The sequence below is a fragment of the Hyla sarda genome, chromosome 6, assembly GCF_029499605.1.
Source record: "Hyla sarda isolate aHylSar1 chromosome 6, aHylSar1.hap1, whole genome shotgun sequence".
Lineage (NCBI taxonomy): Eukaryota > Metazoa > Chordata > Amphibia > Anura > Hylidae > Hyla > Hyla sarda.
In genome coordinates, this window is record NC_079194.1 from 64,593,676 (window position 1) to 64,621,025 (window position 27,350).

Sequence of the window (27,350 nt, forward strand, 5' to 3'; positions counted from 1 at the left end):
AAGGACCTTCCAGGGTCATGTGATGTACCCAGAGTTCACTGGGTTCAGGACTTACAGGTTTACTGACCAATGAGCTTAGTCCAGCCCCCTGCTATATAAAGGGTTGTAGCCACTAAATTTGCTCTCTTAGTTCCTGCTCTTAGTTCCGGACTATCAAGCAAGCACAAATATCTCAGCAGAAATCCCAAGTCATCTAGGCCAAAGCCTAAGAACCTGCAGCCACTAAACCGTGAGTTACCAAGCTCAATCTATCAAATCCTGTGTGACTACTACCAGCTAAAATATTATAATTAGTAGCACAGTGGCCCGCATCAAAGCTCATTGCTTCAAAGTCCCAGCAAAACCTGTGAGGAACCTGCATTCCGGTTGCCTCTTAAAAGACTGTTATGTATAGAGACTGTTGCATAAAATCTTCAAGTAAGATTCTTCAGTTTATTCATAAAGTCTGCTGTGGACATTCCGTTATTTTCCCTGCCATTTCTGGGATGGTTGGTGGTAGGACCATTAACACTAAGGAAACCGCACCCTGGCATCATAACATCTAAGGGTTAATACCACCATACCCTGCACTTACATCACCGCAACACCCCAGACACCACAACTCTTATGGTTCCCCACATGTGCATTGTACTTTTAATTTTATATATATATATATATATATATATATATATATATATATATTTGTGGTCAGTGCAACTATCAGAAAGATCCTTGTACCTAACTACCCCTAATCTACAAAGCAGCTTGGGCTGTGCCATGAGAGGAACCAAGTGTAACAACCGAGCGAGACTTACTTTATGTAAACAACAGATGACTTGAATTGTTCCCTAGCTGCCATAGGGTAAATATGCCTAAAGTGGGAATACCCTGTATAAAGGAAAGTATAAATGAATAAATAATTAAGAAATGGGGGGGGGGGGGTGTTAGGTGGGGCACACCACAATGACATCATCAGTAGGAGAGAAGCCTGAACGCTTAAAGGGGTTTTCAAGGAATAGAAAAACTGAGCTAATTTCTTTCAAAAAAAGCTCCCTGTCTGGTTGGATGTGGTATTATAACTTGGCTCCATTCACGTCAATGGAACTGAGCTGCAGGACCACACCCAACCTGGAGACAGACAGGGAGTGTTTTTTGAAAGAAATTAGGTCTGTTTTTGGATTCCAGGATAACCCCTCCTCTAATACAGGCAAACCTATCATGGTGAGGGCAGCATAAGTGAGTTTCCCTTCCCACAAATACGGGTAACTTTTAGCCTAACACATATATGTGTGTGGTGGCCAGTACAGAAGGTGCCCTTCTGTACCCCTGACAGTCCTATCGGGCAGATTCAGTCAGTGTCCCCTGGCCCTACACTCCTCAGAACTCTCTCCATCATGTCAAGTTATGTATGGGTTAATGCAATGTTGTATAATGTATTAGTATGTGATTGTGCCTTTAAATCTCTGTTACTAAGGACCTTTGTTGTCTAGGGGAGGAATGCAAGGTGAACAGGTGACTTATCTGGCCAATGGGATCTCTAACTTGCTACCAGACCTAGCTAGTAGGAGCTAGCCTAGTTCAGTGGAGTTAAGGAGTTGAAGAGGAGTGAGGTACAGCTTGAGTGAGGAGCTGAGGAGTCTGTGTGATCCAGAAGGAGGTCTAATCAAGCTTGCACGCTTCTACTTAACCTCTGCACCTGTAGTGAAAGTCAAAGCTGCAAGGTAGGACCTAAACCAGTGGGAATTCTAGTCAAGTCCAGTCCAAGCAAAGTCAGTCCAAGTGAAGTCTGTTAATAAGTGTGGCTGCATAAGTCAAGTCAATAGCAATCATAAGTCCCATCAAGCCGATAAGCTTCCTGAAGTTCACTCTGCATCTCCCCAGAACTGAGCTGAGCTGTATAGACTGTAACACCTTGTCTGCCTCAGTAAAGAGCCGTTGTTCAGTAACCTTGCATTCGAGTGATCATTTACCCAGCGCATGGCCCAGGAATCACCGGCTAAACCTTTGGGTGGTGAATTAGGTAAACCACACCCTGGCGTTAGAACACAAAGGGTTTATGCCATCTGCCCTAAGGGTTAATAACATCTGACTTTCCAAAACCCACACCACACGTGTGTGTGTATTTGTTTCATAGATCATCTCCATGTTATCTGCCATTGTGTGACTATGTGTCTTGTTGGTGAGCCCCCATTCTCCCATAAAGTGGGTGGATTTCCCACTAAGGGTGCTTTCACACTACGTTTGTAGTGTACGGTTGCTGGATCCGGTTGGGAGGAGCGAAAACCGTCCGCTCCCGTATCCCAGCCGGATCTGGCCCGAACCTCATTCATTTCAATGAGCTGACCGGAGTCAAACGCTGACTCTGGTTGTCTCATTTTTGCCCCGTATACAGTTTTCTGACTGGACCTAAAACTGTGTTATACCACGGTTCTAGGTCCGGTCAGAAAACCGTATTCGGGGAAAAATGAGACAACTGGAGTCAGCGTTTGACTCCGGTCGGCTCATTGAAATGAATGGGGTTCGGGCCAGATCCAGCTGGGATACGGGAGCGGCCGGTTTTCGCCCCTCCCAACCGGATCCAGCAACCGTACAGTACAATCGTAGTGTGAAAGCACCCCAAGAAGTGTTTTTTGTTCTGCTGGAGTGTGAGCAGTGAGAGAGATGAGAAAGTATTTAGGTAAGCAGTAAAGTGTCCCATGAGCCCTAGGGAAAATACTCCACACAATGACCACAATTACAATCAAGATTCATGACTAATACTGCTATACTGTTCCACTACATAATCCACTATACAAAGATCTATATTCCCTCATACTGTGACCATATAATGGTATTCTAGTGCTCTGAAGACTGTATAGGTGATTACACTGCAGTTACATCCACTGACTCACTGGTGGGGGTCATTCACTTTTCCATTTCTTCTGTATCTGGCCCAGACCGCTATAAAAACTTCATCCAGCCAAGACTTGTCCCTGCAGAACCCAACGGACAAACATTTTAGGCTCCTTTCTCCCTCCAGCACATACCTCACCTCTTTACAAACTCCTTATATGTACTGCCCCACACAGTAATAATGTCAACTTTGTGCCCCCATATAGTAGTTAGGCCCCCTGTGTGTCTCTATTTAATAGCTAGGCCTTCACACTTTCCTATATAGTAGTTAGGTCCCCTTTGCACTCCCCCCCCCCCCCCTGCCCCAGTTAAGCCCCTGAACAGTGTTACTATTAAAGGAGTAGTCCGGTTTAGGAAAATGTATAACCTATACTTTGGATAGGGAATAAGTGTTCGATCGCAGTCAGCTCCAGCACGATCTCCTGCACGGTGCTCGGGACTCTCCTGGTGCATGGAGCGGGGGGTCGGCACACGCCCTCCATGCATTTCTATTGGAGAGCCCAAGTGCTGTAACAATGTATCTCTGGCTCTCCTATAGAGATGCATGGAGGGGGCATGTTGATCACCGTTAGTGCAGTGGTTAACTCAGCTCCGTGCATGAGGATAGCCAGAGCGCCAGGCAGGGGATCGATCAGACACTTATCCCCTATGCTTTGGATGAGGCATTCATTTTTTCCTAAACTGGACTACCTTTATACTCTCCCAGCCCTGCTTCAGGATTATGTTATAGTGTGCTCTTGGTGTTAATACCTAGTACTGACATTGAACCATTGGCTAAAGGGACAGAATAGACACTGTGTACCGCAGGGCCCTCGGCTCATGAGATTGAGAACAAGTACAAAGACTTAACTGCACAGACCTTCATGCTGCCATAGTTAGACCCACAACTGGCATAAGTGCAGGCGTAAGAACCAACAGGCATTGTAAACTTACTGTATGTAAATGTTTCCTGTAACTGCCAAGTTTGATGTGCCTCATCTGAGTAAAGCGGACAGTGTCTGTGATATTACTGCAGTGTAGTAACCATTAAGCCCCTTACATCTTAACCCATAGCCTCTATAGGTCATCATGCCTAAAGAATAGGACTATATGTAGACTTGTCAGAAAGTATTTATTCACATTGAGAACTTCAGAATCCCAGTGGGCAGACTTCTTGAAATAATACTATTCAAATGTAGAGCAAGAACTGTAAAGGGTATTTTACATTCTCTGATGTTCCATTGACAACCGTGTATACAGAACACACATGGCATGTAGATTGTTGTCATAAAACACTATAATCTTGTTAGAAAGCTTTGGGAATTTAACATACTCTGTTCTACCATCTATTATTTTACTATTTACCATATATACTCGAGTATAAGCCGAGTTTTTCAGCACGATTTTTCGTGCTGAAAACGCCCCCCTCGGCTTATACTCAAGTGAACTCTCCGCCTGTCAATCCCTTTCAGTAGTCTTCAACCTGCGGACCTCCAGATGTTGCAAAACTACAACTCCCAGCATGCCCGGACAGACATCGGCTGTCCGGGCATGCTGGGAGATGTAGTTTTGAAACATCTGGAGCTCCACAGGTTGAAGACCACTGCGGCCTTTGTCATCATCCAGACCCCCTTTTAGTATTCTACTCACCTCCCTGCGCATGAACGTCCCTGTGCGTCATCGTCAAGGCAATGTCACTAGTCCGGGGCCGGGCCCGGAGCGGAGAAGAGGGCCTCCCCGTGAAAATGGACAGCCCGGAATGACTAACCCTCCCCACTGTCCCTGCAGCATAGATGGCCCGGACCAGCTCACCCTTCCTTCCCACCGAGGGGAGGTGAGTAGAAAACTAAGGGGGGGGGGGGTTAGTAGTCTTCAACCTGCGGACCTCCAGATGTTTCAAAACTACAACTCCCAGCATGCCCAGACAGAGTTGTAGTTTTGCAACATCTGGAGGTCCGCCGGTTGAAGACCACTGAAGGGATTGACAGGCGGTGATGATGAAGGGGGGTGATGATGACAGGGTGATGATGACAGGGGTGTTAATGACTGGGGTCTGGATGATGACATGGGGGATGATGTATTTCCCACCCTAGGCTTATAGTCGAGTCAATAACTTTTCCTGGGTTTTTGGGGTGAAATTAGGGGCCTCGGCTTATATTCGGGTCGACTTATACTCGAGTATATACAGTACATGGGAATTACATAAATATTAATTTAGTTGCAGTTCAGTAAAGACCATGGCCGTCATTTATCATTGTAGGTGTAAGTGAAGCCTTTTTCTACACCTTTTTTTGTGTGCTGTAATGTGTAGGAGCACCAAATGTATTAAATGGTCACAGAGTATTTAATAAATTTTGTGCAGGTCACATTTTCTGAAATTTCTCTCTTCACATCCACCAAAAAGCTAAGCTAAGTCTGGGCTGGTGTAGTTTTGGAGACTTTTCAGTGGTTTTATGCCTTGTTTGCGCCTTTTCACAAGAAGGCGCAGTTGATAAAGCCCTTCCATATCATGTGTATTGCCAAAATCAGTGGATTACAACTCAAAATCAGCAGAAAGGTGTAAACCAAAAGGCGCAAAAAAAGGTGCAAGTAAACCCTGCTTGAGCTTTTTTTGCACCTTTTTAGACACAAAAAACAGTCTAAAGGCAATGATAAATGTCGGCCCATATATATATATATATATATATATATATATATATATATACGCTAATATTCTACTTGCGCACATGACCACTTCGTCTTCTGTCTATAGCTCTGTCACCTACTTATTAATGATATGTCCCTCATGTCAAATAAAATAGTAACAATCAATATGCATTGTAAAGGAAGAAGCAGCACTCCAGGAAATCCTAAAGAAATGTGTTTCTGTATTCATCCAGTGTTACAGAAATATTTTCTCCTTAATGGTGTCATTTTCGCACCCCAGAAATGGCTTAAAATTGGCTGTGCTGAAATGTTGCTGAAGCACTGGATGAATAAAAAAACAAACAAAGTTCTTTTGGATTTTCTAGAGTGCTACTTCTTTCTTTGGAGTAAATATCCAATGTTGGAAATGTAGGTTCATCATTTAGGTTGCTTTATTTTTTGCAATAAGTTGAAAATACACTCACAGTGGGTGTCTATATTGAAGCTGGTAGGGATCAGTTGGTCACTGAGCGGCCAGGTTCGTAAACCTCCAGTGATCAGCCGAAAGCTCTGATCAGCCATACATTTACATAGAGGCAAAGTAGATAACTGTCCATATAATCCATGGACAGGCCAAGTCTGCCAGTGTGAGAGCCAATGCTTACAGTCGCTTCCTCTTTTGTCTTAAAGAGGGTTCACAACGGAAGGACTCCATGCATGACTAGGGTTGCCACCTGCCCGGTATTTTACTGGCAGTGCCGGTATTTTGACCACCCTGACGATATTGTTATAATATAAATAATGCAATGCAATGGCCGGTATTTATCCAACCAGACTCCAACTCCCGGAATGTTGCACCAAATGCTATACCAGCAGGGCCATTTTTTTCTATATGCGAATGAGGCAGCCGCCTAGAGCGCACTTTCGAGGGGGGCACACTTCCCAGTGTCAGTACAGTTATGTTTCTGTCACTGATCGATTCCCACCGGCCAGTACACTAAGTGAGAACAGCACCTGTGATAACAAGGAGGGACACCAACTCTGCCTCACCCCCCCCCCCCCCCTGCCCCCAGCTCAACCCAGCTTTTATGAAAGGTTGGGTTGAGCTGTCCGAAACGTCGCTTTTGTAATGACACTGTTTATGGAATAAATTTCACGTCTACTACATTGGTGCTGTGGAGAGATCGTCTTTTCCTATTTATCTATCTATCTCATATCTATCTATCTCATATTTATCCATCTATCTATCTCATATCTATCTATCTATCTATCTCATATCTATCTATCTATATATCTATCTCATATCTATCTATCTCATATCTATCTATATATCTATCTCATATCTATCTATCTCATATCTATCTATCTATCTATCTCATATCTATCTATATATCTATCTCATATCTATCTATCTATATATCTATCTCATATATATCTATCTCATATCTATCTATATGTCTATCTATATCATATCTATCTATATATCTATCTCATATCTATCTATCTATATATCTATCTCATATCTATACATCTATCTCATATCTATCTACCTATCTATCTCATATCTATTTATCTATCTATCTATCTATCTCATAACTATCTATCTATCTCATTTCTATCTATCTATCTCATATCATATCTATTTATCCATCTCATATCTATCCATCTATCTATCTATCTATCTAGACAAAAAATAAGTCAGCCAGCACTTTAGTTGATACCAAACTATTATATGGACCTGGCCTACAGGTGCACGCTACTAGGCTAGATATACAGCAACAGAAGAATGCAGCAGCACACTGCCAGCACAAGGATATAGGTGAAACATGAAAATGCAGATAAAACATGAAGAGCTATACAGCTATGGTGTAATAGATGCAAATGTGAAAATATGAAATAGTGAGGCACTTAGCTCGCAAATTTGTCTCCGCCGGCGGTCAAATAGCTTGGACCGTCCCACCGCGATAAGGTAGCCTCCTTGGGCCAGACCCTACACTGTGTATATGCCTCTGTGTGAACCTGATAGAGGTGTTGGCCTTGCACCCCACCCACCTCTATCAGGTGTGTATATAAGGTGTCTTGGATGTTCCAGATCCTGCCATGCTTACTGAACTGTTCACACAGAGGCATATACACAGTGTAGGGTCCGTCCCAAGGAGGCTACCATGCTCAGAAGTAAAAACAGATAAAAAAATGGATTGAAAAAACAGATGCAAACTGATGACATTAAAGGCTCATCCTTTTTCCATAGACTTCAATGTTAAATTTACTGTATCCATTTTCTTCTGTTGTTTGGACGGAATAAAAAATACTGCATGTGCCGTTTTTTCTGCCGTAAAAAAAAAAAAACGAAATGAGTGCAGATGTGTACAAACGGATGTAAACGGATTGTAAAAAAAAATCCCATTGACATGAATAGGATTTTTTAAAACTGTTTTTAATCCATTTACAACCTGCAAGAATGGAACCGAAACGGGGATAAAAAACGGGGACAGACGGCCGTGTGAACGCACCCTTAGAAAATACACTATAGGTGGATTTTGCAATGTTTATAATGGAAAAAAACTAATAGATGTGTCTGTAATTTGTGTGAAGCTGTAGAAGTTTGTGCAGTGTATTGTGATCATTAAGTACCCACATAAGACTATAATAGACCATATTAGAATACCTAGAAGACTGTATTCCAGAGAGACCTTCTATAGAAATTACAAAGGTACTTAAATACTAAACTCCATTATGATAATATATAACTGTGGAAAAGGCAGAGGAGGAGAAACAATTAAAATAAAAAGAGAATAAACACTTGAAGAGCAAACAGAACAGCCAAAGAAAAGAATATAAGAATATGGTGGGGGGGAGGGGGTTGCGGAGAAGGAGAATGAAAGGTGTTGTACACTTTTTAGTCCACAGGGATGTCTTACTTAACAGTTGATGAAAACCCTTTTGACAACCAACTTTTATTACCTGTCAACCGAGACGGCAGCCAATGTGAAACTGCTGGCATACATGGAGAGATAGATGGAGAAGTGAACAGCCTTGCAGAGGAATGCCCCGAATAGCCATCCATCCAAGGTGTAGATAGTTGCTTGAAATGGAACACACAGCAGTATGAAGCATAAGTCGGCCACCCCCAGGTTTAGAATGAAGAGATTTGTGGTGTTGTACTTGGTCTGGCCATTTCTCAGTAGCACAACCAAAACTAAACCATTCCCCACTGTGCCCAGAGCAAATATCAAGGAAAAGACCACGGGTACAATGATGCCCCCTGGGGGCAGTTCTGATGAGTCAGATCCATTCCAAGCCTGAGACATTGCTCCAAATCATTCGCCACCCTACAGGGAACACAGGAAAAAACAAATAAGAGTAGAACTTACATAGTATATGTTAACATAGTATTTATCTATATATCTACAGTCATATCTATCTATCTATCTCATATCTATCTATCATCTATCTATCTCATATCTATCTATCTATCTATCTATCTATCTCATATCTATCTATCTATCATCTATCTCATATCTATCTATCTATCATCTATCTATCTATCATCCATCTATCATCTATCTATCTCATGTCTATCTATCTATCTCATATCTATCTATCTCATATCTATCTATCTATCTATCTATCTATCTATCATCTATTTCATATCTATCTATCATCTATCTATCATCTATCTATCATCTATCTATCTCATGTCTATCTATCTATCTCATATCTATCTATCTCTCTATCTATCTATCTCATATCTATTAATCTATCTATCTCATATCTATCTATCTATCTATCTCATATCTTTCTATCTATCTCATATCTATCTATCTATCTATCTATCTCATATCTACCTATCTCATATCTATCTATCTATCTATCTATCTATCTATCTCATATCTATCTATCTATCTCATATCTATTAATCTATCTATCTATCTATCTATCTATCTCATATCTATCTATCTCATATCTATCTATCTCATATCTATCTATCTCATATCTATCTACAGTATCTATCTGTCTATCTATCTCATATCTATCTATCTATCTATCTATCTCATATCTATCTATCTCATATCTATCTATCTCATGTCTATCTATCTATCTACAGTATCTATCTGTCTATCTATCTATCTATCTATCTATCTATCTATCTATCAATCTATCTCATATCTATCTATCTCATATCTATCTATCTATCTATCTATCTATCTATCTATCTATCTATCTATCTACAGTATCTATCTGTCTGTCTATCTATCTATCTATCTATCTATCTATCTATCTATCTATCTATCCATCTATCTCATATCTATCTATCTCATATCTATCTATCTATCTATCTATCTCATGTCTATCTATCTATCTACAGTATCTATCTGTCTATCTGCCATCCCTCATACAATGGATGCAAATCCATTGCTGTATGCAATGCACTGGAAGGTAAGACTGTAGTTTCACACATACTTTTTCTTATCAGAATGTCATATGCTTTTAAAGATCGAATAAAATGAAACAATATAGTGCAACAAAATAACAAAAAAAATAAAAATAAATAAAAAACAAACAGCAATGGAATGAAAATATGACAGCAAATAATGAATACATTTTATTCTATGTTGTAACTTCTCATTCACTGCAGTAACCTTCTTTATGCAAAAACGTTCCACTCATAACACACAGGGGGGACATTTTACCGTTTCAAGCAATGACCAAGACTCTTTGGGTTTACCAACATTCCTATGTAAGATAACACACGGTGATATCGTCATACAGTAAGTTGCAGCAAATACAAAACTCGGCTTATCTGCACTGCATGTCTACCGTGTAAGTCGAAGGATTACATTTTCTTGCCGAATCTACCTTTCAAAGCTAGCTTCACAGGCAAAAACCAAAAACACATTCATACCTTCAGAAAAATGGTTTAAAATTCTAAAGTACAACGTAACCTGTAATATTACTGAAAGACATTCACGCGTGAATAATGCATCTGCATAGTATAATCTATCACAAAGGGACTCAACATATCACTTAGTAATTGAAACAATCATTTTATACCATATATAAAAAAAAAAAGCAGGTGTTTCCTGAGCAGGGTGCTTTCGGCTCTTGCAACACTACGACTCCCAGCATGCCCGGACAGCCAAAGGCTGTCCGGGCATGCTGGGAGTCGTAGTTTTGCAACAGCCGAAAGCACCCTGCTCGGGAAACACTGCAATAAATCTTATAATATACAGTTTCCCTACTATGCAAAAAAATAAATAAAATAGCCTGTAAAGATTAGTTATAGGGTCACACGTGAACCATCTGGGTTACACTATAGGTATGAATACGCTGGTTTACCTAAGCAGGGAACACGCGACAAATATTTCATGGTATATTGTTCTTATGTCTCATTCTTGTTGGTTGGGTGCTAATGTATGTGTAGATCAATAGAGCCAGGCTCCGTATGTTGCACCGACATGTACCCCTGTATGCCTACTTGGTAATAAGAATTGTGCATAGGCACCTGCAGAGACAACATGCTGTACATGCAAAAAGAGTCGGTGTGGAAGAATTTCTCACTCTGTAGTGGACACAAGGACAAGTGCTATAATGTGCAATTAAAATTGCACTCGTTTATAATGTGCAATAAGAAGATGTTTCCTTCTTACCTTCTGTCTAAGCGGCTGTACTTGTTTCATCTCCCTCTTCTCTATTGAGCTTTCTCTTCTGCTCCCTCCTCCTCTCATTCCATCCCTCCTTCTTTCACAGTCACTTTCCCCCTCTCGTCTATTTCACACAAGCTGTCTCAGCTCATTCAATGTTCGGTGTCACAACTGCATGACTGTACTTTAAGTGCAGTGCAGTGTTACATATATCCAGGAATTGCTGTAAGCTACTTTAGTGCCATCAAGTTTGCATCATGTAAATCTGCTTTTTCTTGGTCTCGATGTAAAAGAGTACCTGTCATGATCTTGTTTAATTTTATAAACCTCCCAGTTCACTGCCCCCATCATGATAAACCACCCCCTGCCTTTATTTTTATTATTTTTTAATTTTCTACCTTGATATTGCTCTGTACTTTCTGCTCAGTCTCAGTCAGACTCACAGACTGGGAAGGGGCGTTACCCAGCAGGGGTGACATCATCTGAAGCCATACAGGGGCGAACTTTTTCCCTCACTCTGCTACACAAGGCTCAGAGAAGTTCAGTGTGTGGTAAAGGGTGTTGGAAGGGCACATCGTATTAACCCTTAGTGTTCGTGACGCCAGGGCATGGTTATCCTCTACACCACCCGAGGTATGGCCACTGGTTCCTGGGCCAGGCAAATAATCACTCCAATGCAAGGTTACGGAACAATGGCACTTTACTAAGGCAGACAGATGTTAAAGTCTTTACAGCTCAGTTCAGGCCCAAGGAGATGCTCAGTGGACTTTAGGAGACTTGTTGGCTCTCTGGGACTTGTAGTGGACTTGGACTCAATAATGCAACCCACGCTGACTTTAGAGACTTGACAGACTTGACTATGCTGACTATACTTCTCCCCTGTATTTGTGCTTACCAGGCTTTGACTTGTAGGGGTTACTGGTAGTGGCTGTGTGGCTGCGTGACTAGGCCTTGGTCTCCCTCAGGAGCCCCAGACAACTCTCAGGTCTTCACTTGACTGCAACTGCACTCAGAACTGAACTCACTAGGCTAGCTCCTCCCAGGTATATAAGGGAGCAATTTGGAGATGTCCCATTGGTCACCAACAAGTCACCTGGTCACCTTGCACCTTCCCTGGTAACAGAGGTCTTAGTAACAATGTTTAAAGGCACATTAACACATAAATGCAATGCATTAACCTATACATAACTGAATGGGTGAATAGAGTTCTCAGGAGTGTGGGGGCCAGGGGACTGGGACTGAGTCCACCTGATAGGACCTACAATGTACGGAAGGGCCACTTCTGTACTGGGCCACCACAAACTCCCCCTCTAGAAGAAAGCCAACCTCAGCATACAGTCCTTAAGTGTGGATGAAGAACAAGGCCACTGGTCCAAGACGAGGATAAACAGTTCCTGGGGTATTTTGTAAATGTCCTTCACAGGGCTGATAACTGGGAAAGAGTTCATGAGGCATTTCATAAATGTCCATACATACTCAGATGCAAAATGGGATATTTGAACCAGAATGTAAACAACAATAGTTTGTTTGTGTAGGGTCATTGCCCTTGTAACTGCTTTAGAATGGATCGGGCTTCCTGAGGCTTTCAACCCTGATGCCTGTGCTAACAGGGCCCATCGGCATGTTTCGCTACTAGTGTTGCTCGCGAATATTCGCAATGCAAATTTTATTCGTGAATATAGCACTATATATTCGCAATTACGAATATTCGGGTTTTTTTCACAGTACACATCACAGTGATCATCCCTCTCTGCTTCCAGCTTGTGTGGTGTAAAGAAGGCTCTAATACTACTGTATGGGACTGGCATACGAATTTTTGCATATGCGAAAATTTGCATATGTAAATTTTCGCATATGCAAACTTTCGCTTATGCTAAGGTTCGCATATGCGAATTTTCGCATATGCGAAAATAAAACGTGAATATTACAAATATGCGAATTTTGCGAATCTATGACGAATATTTGTCCATATATTCGCGAAATATCGCGAATTTGAATATGGCCTATGCCGCTCAACACTATTTGCTACTTCTCCCCGTAACAATAGTTTAGCAGTTATATTGACTTTATATACTTTACAATACATGACGACAGTATATATGCACAATAGCTTTGCCACTTTTTTTTTTTGTACTACTTACGCTCACCAGGTGCTCTCTCTGGCCACAAGAGAACCCTATGAACAGTGGACAGTAAAACAATAAGCATTAGTCAGAGTACAATTTTATGGACTGAGTATATATATATACTGGCTAATAGGCAACAGTCCTTTCTCAATACTGTACATGCCTATTTTCTGTACACAAAATGCAATATATACACATTTGTTAAGATTAGACAATCCTGCTGTAATAGTACGTTTTTGACTATTGACCATTATATATCGGTGTTTTATTCTCTATATCTAGCGGGCAGTTGGCCGTGAGTAGACCGCTGGGACCTGCGCAGCACCACCTCTTGGGGACCAGGATTTGGAGGTAAAACTGAAAGCTCAGCAGGCACTTCTTCCACCGGAACTTGATCTTGCACTTGAACTAGATCCAAAACCGTCTGGATAGAAACTGGTGGTACTTTGGGAGCCGCTGCATAGGCTGGAATTGCAGGTATTACCTCCTGAGCTCTTGAAGCTGGCACATAAACTGGAGCCAATGAAGATAAGCCAGGAGCCAGAGGTTGACAGATGTATGTGGTTTGAGTGGGTGAGAACATAGGAAAATCCATGGAGGGATGTATCCCTTCGCCAGGAACATATTCACCAACTGGTCTGGCACATGGAGGCGGTAGTGGTAGAGCCGCCGGGAGATCTTCCTTTAGACAGATTTTTATACGGTTTCAGAGGACGACTTGTGGCTCATACCCAGACTTCTGGACTTCATAGACATCGGGATCAGGGTAGGGAATAGCCATCACTGTGTAAGGCTCCGTCTCCCAGATGGAATCCAACTTGTCCGTTCTAGGAAATTTTTTAACCAGACTTTGTCGCCCACCTGCAGTGGCTTGGCTGTGGCATGGCAGTTGTAGTCATTCTGTTGCCTTTACAGGGCCTCCCCCTCTTCTTACTGACGATCTCTTTGGCTTCTCGAATCCGCCTTTGGTGATCAGAAACCCACTGGTGCAACGCTTGAGGAGAGTTATTGATTGGGGCTTGTAACCCAAATGTCCGATCCTTAGGCAGTTATCCGTGCTGTCCCATCATCAAATAGAAAGGAGTAAACCCAGTAGAACAATGCACAGTGTTGTTATAGATCTCCACTAACTCAGGTAGTAACCAAGGCCATTCTTCTTGTTGTGACAAGGAGGCTGCTCGCAGCATATGGATGAATACTTGATTGATCCGCTCACAGAGCCCATTCCCTTGAAGGTGATAGGCAGGGGTTCTGAGCTTCTTACAGTCGTGGAACTGACAGAGTTCTTGAAAGAGTTGGGCCTCAGAGGCCGGTCCACGGTCAGTTAAGACAGACTCAGGGGCATCCAAGGGTTTGTACCCACTTAGAGTAGAACATTTTGGCCGGCGTATTGGCTGTGAGATCTTTGACGGGGACAATAATAACCCACTTAGAGAAATGGTCCACCATGGTATAGGTATACCCAGACTGAGTAAGAGACAACTTCACATGATCTAGTGCGACCAGCTGATTGGGTCCACATGGAGTGGAGAGTGCTCTTGCGTCCTTGCACACATTCTTGATGACATTACAGACAGAACAGTCACTCCACATCCCAATTCAGTAGAGCCTTTGCCGGACAGTGACTTCTGTCTTGTGGACCCCAAAGTGTCCCGACTGGTCATGATATGTGTTGAGGACCATCGCTGTGTCTCTTCGGGGAACTAGAATCTGATTAAATCGATCACCAGAGATTGGGTGCAAAGAATTTTGGTACAACAGTCCTTTGTGCACAAACAGTCACTTCATCTGTTGCCACAGACACTTCAGCTTGTAGTCACAATGGGCCCGATGTAGACGGGTTGGTACCTTTTTCACTAGGAGGTAGTCCAACAGATCCCCTATGACTTGACTTTCTTGACTTTTGTCCTGTAGAGTCTTCCAAGTGTACAAGTCTTCTTTAACCTTTTCGGACCTGGGTTCACCGTCCACAAGGGTGGTAACAACATTCTGGTTTACAATCACTCTCTCTTGACCATCTTGGACTTGGGACAGGACAGCTCCTAGGCCTTCAAAACTGGCATCAGTATATAGCCGGAACAGCTGACTGTAATCCCAATACACCAAGATGGGTGGCTGCATCAGCAGACACTTGAGAGCTTGAAACGCTGTCTCTTGCTCTTTAGCGCATTCAATAGGTAGTCTTCCATTGTAGTTCTCCTTTGCCATTCCCCACAGGAGAGCTGTAAGGGGTTCTGCAATTTGGGCAAAGTATGGGATGAAACGGCGGTAGTAGCCGATGAATCCCAGGAAGCTCCTGACATCTTTCACCGTGCGCTGTGTAGGCCAGTTCTTAACAGCATCCCCCTTTTCAGGATTTGGCTGAACTCCCTCTGCGCTGACAACGTGGCCTAGGCAATGGACTTTGGGCTTGAGCAAACCCAATTACAATAGTATAAAGAAATAATATCCACACAAAAAAAGAAAAGAAAAAGTTCTTCTATAATGAACAACTGTATATCCCAACGCGTTTCCCCGTGTATCTTATGATATACAACGGTTCATCAAGGGATGACAACAACAGTATAAAAGTATACCTAAAAAGCACAGAGATATGGAGAAACAATATATATATATATATATATATATATATATATATATATATATATATATATATATATAGACAGTATACGAGTCATGGACAATGGCACAACTTAGTACAAAGAAAAAAAGGAGACAATTCAGACTATACATATTTGTAATACATCAAAGCAAACATGTATACAGTACAAAGCACATAAATGCAGACAAACGATGACAAGGCTTATTTGTGGCTTCATTTGAATATCCTCCGACTGATGCAATGACCTATAGCAATGAGCAGAAACAGGGGAGAAAAAACGCGACATACCACACAAAAACATAGCATTAGCTTTAGCAAACAAATATTCCATTATACATATAATCGCAAACCAAATAAAAAAGCAAGACAAAGAATAATAGGACATACAAAAAAATAGATATTAATATTAGGACAAAAATAAAAAATAAATAATAAAAAATAATAAAGATAAGGACTGTGTTATTAACAGACTAGATGCCAAAGAAAAAAGAGGAGATGCATCAGATCTTTTAGTTACACCAAGTGTGGTCTCCAAAAAAGAAAATATATATACCCATTAACCAAATAAAGGGAAATACAAATATGTGTCATTACCTCTAGGTAGTTAGGCAGCAAGACTAGGGTCACTGATAAAGTAAAGACCCTAATGTAAGGACTCCTCCACAAAAGGAAAGACTTAACAAAAAACCCCACTGAAGATAAGAGAGCAAAAAGGTAATAATGATAAACCATACTATATCTACCATTTATACACTGACCAATTCAATATTATAAGTCAAGCGACTACCTGAAGGGATGACATGATAAAAATAGCTTCTTTGTTACAAATAATTCCGGACCACAATTATCCAACCGTCGGGATCCTATATGACCCTCCAAATTTTTACAGATAAGATATTCTGATAACAATACCCCCTATATAAAAAAGGGTGGATTAATACATGTAATATATGCATATAGTCCAGAGTCACAACCACAACATCCTAGTCCTTACCTAGATGTAAAAGCAGCCTCTATAGTGTCCACATAACCACAGTCTGTCCAAAAGATGTCCAGCCATTATCCATATATAGATACTGTAATAAACAACTACAAAACTAAATAACTAAATCGTAGCACCAAAGTCCATCATACATTATCTAATGCTTACCCCCATATCAAAATGCCATAAGCATGATGCGTCCCTCTGCGGCTGACGATCCACGTCGCAGATGGCTAATCACAGCCCAGCCTCTACCTTATATGCCTCTACACTGACGCGCATATCCAGGACGCCAAGTGCCTCACTTCCGGTAACCGCACATCATGTGATCGCATCTCCAAGGACGCCGCAACCAAGATAGAGCACATGATATATCATGTGACCTGTTGCGTTCGTCACTCCACTACACATCCAAGGTAATTAATAAAAATAGGAGTGGGAGGAGAGTTAGAAAGGAGGCTAGCAAGAGATAATACTGCATAACAGATAGAAGCAGCACAGGAGAACTTAAATAAAGTTCTATATATATGTAGATAGACATAAAGTACCAGATTAAGAAAACACATATAACTTAACCAAAAGACAGATATCCAAAGAATATATATATAAAGTCACAGGCAAAGTGGTAAAGAAAAATATAACCACATAATATACAAACTACAGATTTTATTACAAGTATATAGGGAATAATAAAATATTGAGAACAAATGATACATTCAAACGATGTGTCATTAGGACTACATAAATAGTATAATAACTTTTGAAACCTACTTGCTCAAAAGAGCCAATAAAATTAGGGGCATTTCTCGCAGTTTCATATATCTCTAAGGTCCATTTTATATTATCTCACCAAACCAAGGTGACAACGATCTTATGGGCAATGTCTTTACTAGATGATGTTAATTTTGAAGATACAAAAGGCAAGCAAAAGAGGAGAGGTCCCCACATCAGTCGGGCCCTCCTCTAAGACAAAAATTAAATTCCAAAAAGAGTTGACAAAAAGTGACAATGCTGTAATATACTACAGAAAGCAGCTATGAGTTAAACGTTCATTTAGGCCAAGCGGTGATACTGATCGCATCCTAAAAATCCACTCGGATTCTTTTTGTAGGATGCGTCTGTCCCACTCGCCACCCCTGGGGGATTTCCGAATTACTTCCATAGTACAAAAGGAGATACATTTAGTATCACCACCATGCTTTGCCCACATGTGTAGTGACACCGGCGTGTCTCTTCGATTTTGGATATCACAGATATGTTCCCTAATCCTTTTCTTAAGGGACCTCTTGGTTTTACCTTTCCATCAAACACTGGAACGTAGCAGGAGCAGTGCACAGCCCAAATGACATACTTTTGAAATCAAACAACCCCATGGGTGTCACAGAGGCGGTCTTCTCCCGATCCTTTGAGGCCATGGGTACTTGCCAGTACCCGCTGGTTAGGTCCAGGGTAGAAAAGTATGCAGCAGACCTGAGGGCAGTAAGCGACTCCTCAATTAGTGGCAGAGGATAAGCGTCCTTATGGGTTACATTGTTCACCTTCCTGTGGTCAACACAGAAGCGGATAGTTCCATCTTTCTTTTTTACTAGGACGAGTGGCGCCGGCCAGGGACCCTAAATTTCTTGGGTCACGTCCGCCTCCTTCATGTCGGCCAGCATCTTCTTGACAGTTTGATACATGCCAGGTACGACCGGATGGTGCCTCTCTTTGATAGGTGGGCTGTCGCCTGTGAGGATACGGTGCTGGATCATTGAAGTTTTCCCGAAGTCCGTTTAGTGTTTACTGAAAGCTTCATGATATCTCTTGGCAACATTCACGGTTCCATTGACCTTGTCCTGTGGGGTAGTGGGGTCCCCAACTTGGAGCTGTGCCCACCAGCGTTCTGAGGAATTAGTACTGGGTCCACTGGTGACTTGTGCCGCACGCTGTCGTGCCACCAGACGTTCAGTCACGATGCCTCTCGACTCTGTGAGGTACAACTGGGCCACTGGAGTGTATTTGGATAAGACAGTAGCATAATCAGACAGGTTCACTAACCGTACTGGTACTCTTCCATTTGAGACGGTGACAAGACTTCTCGCAGCTCAGACTAGTGGATGATTTTCTAGCTGCATGGGTTCCAGCAAGGCCTGATAATCCGGATTCTTGATTCCGGGATGTGCTCGGCACCATATGATGGTCTCAGTGTTGGGTTGCAGGGTCACAGATCTGATGTCTTGGACTCATACTCTGAAGATCTCGTCTTGCTTGTTGGCAAACTTCTGTTCTGTTTGTAGGACTTTCAGGTGGTGCAGCACAGCCTGCTGGTCTGAAGGGGGCATATTGGGAAGAGAGGCATACAAGGCATCTAGAATCTCAGTAAAACAATTTCTCATAATGTTCATCCCCAATATGAATTCAGCAGACCCCTTATCTGTCACATTAGTCACAATCACTCCCTGCTCTGTTAGGTCACCCAATTGAATGGTTGGTTCCCAGTTTGGGGACTGGTTGCCCATTACCTGCAACTACTGTGAAATTAACATCATCAAGCTCATACAATAAATTAGCATCCCAATGCTGGTAGAAAACTCGTTTAGATATGGTAGACACTTGTGACCCGGTATCTATTAAGACTTCTAAAGGTACACCTTGTACGACAACAGTTATAAGGGGGCAGGAGGCGACATTAAGTGAGACCTGATTTAGGTTGTTCGGGGGGTTGGATCTGATGGCTGTTTTCCTGAGGGCCGGTCCTCGGCCTCAGGATGAATCCATTTAAATCCCAGCACTGCATTTTCCAATGGCTGGTCTTGTTACAGTAAGTGCAAAAAGGTCTCTGAGTTCCTGAATATCTAGTGGATGGAGGCTTACGGTAACTGGGATTGCAGGGAGCAGGAGCAAGGGCAGGTTTCCTATGTAAGGACAGTTCACGGTCAGGTAGAGCAGACCGGGTGGCAAGCTCCTTAACATTTATCATTTGTTCAATGTCTTGCCTAACACTCTGTAGATCTGAAATTATGGTGACTAGCAGAGTAGGTTGCAGTGGGGTAGAGACAGGGGATGGTAATGGTAAAGGCCTGGCCATCGCCCCTAGGGGTTCCTGAGCAGGTGAAAAGGGAGTACACACATCTTCAAACTCAGTCCTGGACTCAATCACTTGGATATCCAGTCTCTTAAAAGCAGGAAATTACATTTTGGGGTTTTGAACTGCTAACATTCTCAGTTGGGCCTTGTCCCACTTGTTATGAGCCCCATCAATGAATCTGTCCATTAACACTTTTTGCCCTGCTCGGGAGTTATACCATCTAACTTCTGGACTCTAGTGCATTCATTAGGGCTACAGCATACGCTCTCAGGGTCTCCCCTGGCTTTTGTTGCCTTTCATACAGTTGGAGACATACCTCTGATGGAAAATGGGACTCAAATACCTGGTACAGTCCTTCAAAAATCTGCTCCACAGTCGCCTTCTCAGATGCTGGCCAGGTGCGGACTTCCTCTAGTTCCTGGTGTTGTCCCGTTAGCAGTTGCACCTGTTGATTAGGAGGGAAAGAATAAAAGACAAACAAGCTCTGGATCCTCTCTTTGAAATATCTCTGGGTGAAGGGGTCTCCATTGTAGGTAGATAGGACAGGATTCCCATGAATACTGGTGCGGTCGCTGGAACACCAGGGTTGTTGATGCTTGAGAAGACAGGACAGCAGCTGCTGGACCAGGTGACATGCTTGCCACGGGAGATGGAGGGGTGCTGGTGCCCGGTTGATTTATAGTGCTTGGTTCAGAAAACCTGTAGATTTTTGAGTGTGCTGTCGCTTTAAGGAAAATGAGGTGCGTTCCCCTTTACCCCCCTAATGACGCAGGACGTATATTTACGTCCTGCGCCGGCTCCCGCGATATGAAGCGGGATCGCGCCGCGATCCCGCATCATATCGCGTCGGTCCCGGCGCTGATCAACCGCCGGGACCCGCGGCTAATACCACACATCGCCGATCGCAGCGATGTGCAGTATAAACCCTTTAGAAGCGGCGGTCAAAGCCGCTTCTAAAGTGAAAGTGACCCGGCTGCTCAGTCGGGCTGTTCGGGACCACCGCGGTGAAATCGCGGCGTCCCGAACAGCTTACAGGACACCGGGAGGGCCCTTACCTGCCTCCTCGGTGTCCGATCGGCGAATGACTGCTCCGTGCCTGAGATCCAGGCAGGAGCAGTCAAGCGCCGATAACACTGATCACAGGCGTGTTAATACACGCCTGTGATCTGTGTAAAAGATCAGTGTGTGCAGTGTTATAGGTCCCTATGGGACCTATAACACTGCAAAAAAAAAGTAAAAAAAATGTGTTAATAAAGGTCATTTAACCCCTTCCCTAATAAAAGTTTGAATCACCCACCTTTTCCCATAAAAAAAAATAACAGTGTAAAAAAATAAATAAATAAACATATGTGGTATCGCCGCGTGCGTAAATGTCCGAACTATAAAAATATATCATTAATTAAACCGCACGGTCAATGGCGTACACGCAAAAAAATTCCAAAGTCAAAAATTTTTTTTTTGGGTCACTTTTTATACCATTAAAAAATGAATAAAAAGTGACCAAAAAGTCCGATCAAAACAAAAATCATACCGATAAAAACTTCAGATCACGGCGCAAAAAATGAGTCCTCATACCGCCCTGTACGTGGAAAAATAAAAAAAGTTATAGGGGTCAGAAGATGACATTTTTAAACGTATAAATTTTCCCTCATGTAGTTATGATTTTTTCCATAAGTGCGACAAAATCAAACCTATATAAGTAGGGTATCATTTTAACCGTATGGACCCCATAAAAAAGTTATAGGGGTCAGAAGATGACATTTTTAACGTATACATTTTCCTGCATGTTGTTATGATTTTTTCCAGAAGTGTGACAAAATCAAACCTATATAAGTAGGGTATCATTTTAACCGTATGGACCCCATAAAAAAGTTATAGGGGTCAGAAGATGACATTTTTAAACGGATAAATTTTCCTGCATGTAGTTATGATTTTTTCCAGAAGTGCGACAAAATCAAACCTATATAAGTAGGGTAACATTTTAACCGTATGGACCTACAGAATAATGATAAGGTGTAATTTTTACCGAAATATGCACTGCGTAGAAACGGAAGCCAACAAAAGTTACAAAATGGCGTTTTTTCTTCGATTTTGTCGCACAATGATTTTTTTTCCGTTTCGACGTGCATTTTTGGGTAAAATGACTAATGTCACTGCAAAGTAGAATTGGCGACGCAAAAAATAGTCCATAATATGGATTTTTAGGTGGAAAATTGAAAGGGTTATGATTTTTAAAAGGTAAGGAGGAAAAAACGAAAGTGCAAAAACTGAAAATCCCTGAGTCCTTAAGGGGTTAAGAGAGCTGGTAATGTGCTGCAGCGGCTTCGGCCTGGACGATGGGGGTAACAACAACAGACACTTCCCCTCTATTTTGCTGGTACCCGGTAACAAGAGACTTGATAACTGGATTTGCGGACAATCCCGGGATAATAATAGAAGACCTGGGTACCGGAGACTCTGTACTGATGATCGGTAAGGCTTTCAGGAGTTGCGGTGCAGCGCTGACTTTGTATACAACTGCTGGCCATGAACGTAGCAGCCGGAAGCTTCTAAGATGGCTGCGCCCAGGGAACTTCCTGTTTTGGTCCGGTCAGGAAAGTCTTCTTATGGCAGACAATAATCTTTTCGTCACCTGCCCCTCTATTTCACAAGCGCCTCTCAACATAGGAGTTTCACAGACAAAGTCCCGTACAGTTTTGAGCGCAATTTCTGTTGCACGGATGTGCAAATTTTCGGCAATACAAAGTTCAGACTGGGGGGGTATTAACCCTTAGTGTTCGTGACGCCAGAGCATGGTTATCCTGTATAACACCTGAGGTATGGTCACTGGTTCCTGGGCCAGGCGCGGGGCAAATAATCACTCCGATGCAAGGTTATGGAACAAGGGCACTTTACTGAGGCAGACAGATGTTAAAGTCTTTACAACTCAGTTCAGGCCCTCAGTGGACTTTAGAAGACTTGTTGGCTCTCTGGGACTTGTAGTGGACTTGGACTCACTGATGCAACCCACGCTGACTTTAGAGACCTGACAGACTTGACTATGCTGACTATACTTCTCCCCTGTATTTGTGCTTACCAGTATGGGTTACTGGTAGTGACTGCGTGGCTGCGTGACTAGGCCTTGGTCTCCCTCAGGAACAACAGAAAACTCTCAGGTCCTCACTTCACTGCAACTGCACTCAAAACTGAACTTACTAGGCTAGCTCCTCCCAGGTATATAAGGGAGCCATTTGGAGATGTCCCATTGGTCACCAACAAGTCACCTGGTCACCTTGCACCTTCCCTGGTAACAGAGGTCTTAGTAACAATGTTTAAAGGCACATTAACACATAAATGCAATGCATTAACCTATACATAACTGAATGGGTAAATAGAGTTCTGAGGACTGTGGGGACTGGGACTGAGTCCACCTGATAGGACCTACAGGGTACAGAAGGGCCACTTCTGTACTGGGCCACCTTAAGTGTCTGATGATCTATAATTGGCTAAGGCTGCACACACCACCCTCAGCACTCCAGACTGCATTTCCTGATTTTGGACTTCTGTCAGGCCAGCAGGAGTCCAACGTCCATGCAAGAGATAAGGGGAAATGTGTTCTGGACAAGTAGGGAGACACCTAGTGGCAGCTTTTTTAAACAAAAATAAATCATAGAAAACTTCATTTTTTATTAAACAAAGTATATTAGGAGTGCAATAGCAAAAATTTGTTTTAATGAGAGTGTTCATTTAATATCTCATATCTCATCTCCCACGTCTCTTCTTCATCCAAGTATATACCATACACATATTTTTGAACAATATACAGAGGCAGGTAAACAAAATTGCAATGATAGGAACATACCTTATTTTGAAAAAAGGAAAAGAATAGAACCTTGCTGTGTTATCAACTCAGGGGGTCCCTGCCAACATTTAGTGTCTCTGAGATATCTGTTTGCAGCTCGCTTTAGATAAATCTATTTTATCCTTGTTTTTTGGCACAAAAGAATGGACCCCAGAAGAGGAAGCACCAAAGGAAAAGGGGGAATACGCAACAGTGCTCCTTATTGATACCTATTACAGCTAAGTATCTGCGTATACAATTTTTGCTTTTAGTCATTTTGTGGAGCTTGTATGTTACCCTTATTTTTTATGTATTCACCTGCTTAGAAAGCTGTGAGCAATAATTCAAGCGGTAGCGCTAAATTTCAGTATATGTGCAAATTGTCAGACTCTACTGTCAAATGCCTATTGCTAATCAATTGCCACTGTATCATAAAAAGAACATGTAATCCACTAGCTGAAAAATAATGCAAGTTTATTGTGCAGAGTCATAAAGAGACGCTGCCTGCACCGGAAGTCCTGGCTGAAGTGACAGAACATGTTTGCTCTAGTGTAGGTGTCTACTGCTCAGGTTTATATATGTGTTGTATAATTTATTTTACTTTAATATGTATTGTCAAGTGCATTTTTATGCTCATTATGTCCTTAAAGGGGAACTCCAGTGGAAACAAGAGGAAAACACATGTTTTCAAATCAACTGGCTCCAGAAAGTTAAACAGATTTGTAAATTACTTCTATTTAGAAATCTTAACCCTTCCAGTACTTATCAGCTGCTGTGTACTACAGATATACTACAGAGAAATTTGTGAAGTTCTTTCCAGTCTGACCACAGTGCTCACTGCTGACACCTCTGTCCATGTCAGGAACTGTCCAGAGTACAAGCATATCCACATAGCAAACCTATCCTGCTCTGGACAGTATCTGACACGGACAGAGGTGGCAGCAGAGTGCATTGTTGTCAGACACGAAAGAACTTCACAAATTTCTCTGTAGTATATCTATACTATACAGCAGCTGATAAGTATTGGAATTAAGATTTTTAAATAGAAGTAATTTACAAATCTGTTTAACTTTTTGGAGCCAGTTGATTTGAAAACATTTTCTTTCCACTGGAGTGTTCCACCTTTAAGTGTTAACTTGTCTGTGCAGGAGGATGCTTATGGGATCACAAGACTGCTTCAGCCAAACAGGGCTTCTGCCCTGCTCCCCCCAAGTCTGGCTAGATGGAGAAAAACTAGTCATTTGTGAAGAGTTTGGGAAGAAAGAGGAGAGTGAATGGAGGTCACCTTTAGACCTCTGTTCTGGACCTGTACCTCACCACATGAGCGACAACATCCTTTATAGGATCCCGCAACCAAGTTGTCAAGCAAGTTTGTAGTGGGGAGAAGAGCCAGTGAGCCCAAGGACCACATTTGCAAAAGAAGAGGAAATGAGAGAGAAAGCCTTCAGCAACTCTGGTCCAAATCAGTCCACCTTGGCGGTTAGCCCTAATGCAGGATTCCTAAGTGAAGAGCCGAGTCAGTGTTTCTTAGCTCCTTAGTCTTATTCAAGCTACAAAGCCCAGTCTAAAGTATATTTTAACTGAGAAACAAGCTAATAAGCAAAGACTACAAGTCCCATACTGCCAAAAGGAATTTGTGATTCCTAAGCCATCCTTCAGCGAACAGTGCATTCATTATTAAACTGTTCCTGTTTAACCTGCAAGTTCCTGAAAGTAAAGTTGAAGTAGTTTCTGTAACCCTGCATCTGTGGTCTTTATTGCCTCAGCACTTGGCCCAGGAAGCTGCTATCATTGGAGTGTGGAGGTTAACACTACCCTGGCGACTCTAATCCATGCCTGCTATTGCTCTAACATCCTACTATTACATTACACCCCATTAGTCACTTAAAATGCACACATAGTTAAGCAAATCATAGACCCTGTTCACAACATTTGGGTCCCCTAATGGATTCTTTAATGCCTTGCACTATAGACCCATCAGAACAGCTTTTTATCAAGTCAGTTGCTATAAATACCCACAGCCAGCAAATTCTAAATCACCTCTATAAATGCTCAGTTTGGGGTTCTCACCCCCGCATATTCTTTACTGCAGTCAGTAGGACGTGGATGGACAGATGGCAATGGGAAGTGATATGCAAGTAGTTCCTGGTGTGACATTATTACGGAAGAGGTGAGGTAGAACATAATCCCACCAATGCTTATAACTTCTTATTTACTGACAAACATGGCGCTACATAAACTATAAACTTCCCCCTGCACTCCCTGGCACGGAAGCCAAGCTATGAAGCCACAGTCAGCTATGAAGCCATAAAATAAACTTCTCCATTTATTATATGGCTGCAGATGTGACCGAGAGATCTCTCAGGAGGATCAGAAACATTACTGAGAAAAACAGTACAGATACATGACATTTTCCCTAAAAACAGCAAATATCCTCCTTTTCATCTATTTATATGGTACACATCTGATTTTACCAACTTTGCTTTGTGGGAAAACCCCTTAAAGGGGTACTCTGCCCCTAGACATCTTATCCCCTATCCAAAGGATGGGGGATAAGATGCCTGATCGCCACTGGGGACCCCCACTATCTCCCAGCTGCACTCAGCGTTTGTTTAGAGCATTGGATGCAGCTCTGGAGGCTCATGACATCACCGCCACGCCCCCTCCCGGACATCACGCCCCCTCTCATAGACTTGTATTGAGGGGGCGTGGCCATGACATCACGAGCAGGGCATATGGCTAGAAGATAAGATGTCTAGGGGTGGAGTACCCCTTTAAGGGTGCGTTCACGTGTACATTATCCACTGCCGTGGTGCTGTATGGATCTTTAAAGGCAAGGAGGAAAAAACGAAAAATGTGTTTCCAAGGCCTGTTCAGATGTAGAGCGATTATTATAGTAATAAAAATCCTGAACTGTATACAATATGTATAATGAATTTATGTCACATTGTGATAATCTTGAGATTCAAGAGGGAAATGTTTGTGAGGATCTTTTGGCTTCATTATATTACAGGTTGAGCTGACCTCGGTGTACTCTGGAAATCATATCAGATTGTCGCATCAAGTACTGGCTCAGAACTGAGCTTCAAATCAATATTTTGGAAGACGAGAGTAACTTATAGTTTGGAACTCTTTGGAGCGGCACAAATGTTATCTCCAAAGCTGCTCAAGGACCCATAGTCTGCACTACTCAATAATAGGAGAAATTTCACTACAACCCTTTCTCATACAGTTATACAACAATTGAAGCATAACTTTTCGCATATCTATGAGCTATCTTTGCTTATTTGGGGGAAAAAATTCAATTTTTTTGTGTACCAGTTTTCTGATGAAAGCATTGATGCATTTCCCTTTTAGAACCGTATGTACATGATGCCGCTAACTTTGTTAACTGGAATGTGAATGATCAAATTCTTTAGTAATCTATATATATAAAACTCTTAGGGGGAGATTTATCAAATCTGTCTATGTCCCGCATCAATATAGACCAAACTACAGAGGGTTAGGCCGGTCTATTGTGTGCCTAATGTATCGAAAGTCGCACAGCTTTTGATAAATTCTGTGCACAGACTTCAGGATCTATGGTTTAGACTATAATTAAACCTGCTCCAGCATGGTCTGACATTTCAGCGT

At 42.2% G+C, this 27,350-nt stretch overlaps 1 protein-coding gene and 1 long non-coding RNA gene across 2 annotated transcripts in view; one reads left to right on the forward strand and one right to left on the reverse strand.

Annotated features, from left to right (window-relative positions):
• Positions 1-11,209, reverse strand: part of GALR3 (galanin receptor 3) — a 54,514-nt gene extending 43,305 nt beyond the window's left edge. The window contains exons 1-2 of the mRNA XM_056523989.1: positions 11,127-11,209; positions 8,440-8,807 (exon numbers count right to left, since the gene is read on the reverse strand). Coding sequence (XP_056379964.1) covers positions 8,440-8,786 — 347 coding nt within the window. The 5' untranslated portion in view covers positions 8,787-8,807; positions 11,127-11,209. The remainder of the gene's footprint in view (positions 1-8,439; positions 8,808-11,126) is intronic.
• LOC130275710 (uncharacterized) overlaps positions 1,428-27,350 on the forward strand; it is a 30,393-nt gene continuing 4,470 nt past the window's right edge. The window contains exons 1-3 of the long non-coding RNA XR_008844874.1: positions 1,428-1,700; positions 13,529-13,597; positions 23,881-24,268. This is a non-coding gene — a long non-coding RNA (uncharacterized LOC130275710). The remainder of the gene's footprint in view (positions 1,701-13,528; positions 13,598-23,880; positions 24,269-27,350) is intronic.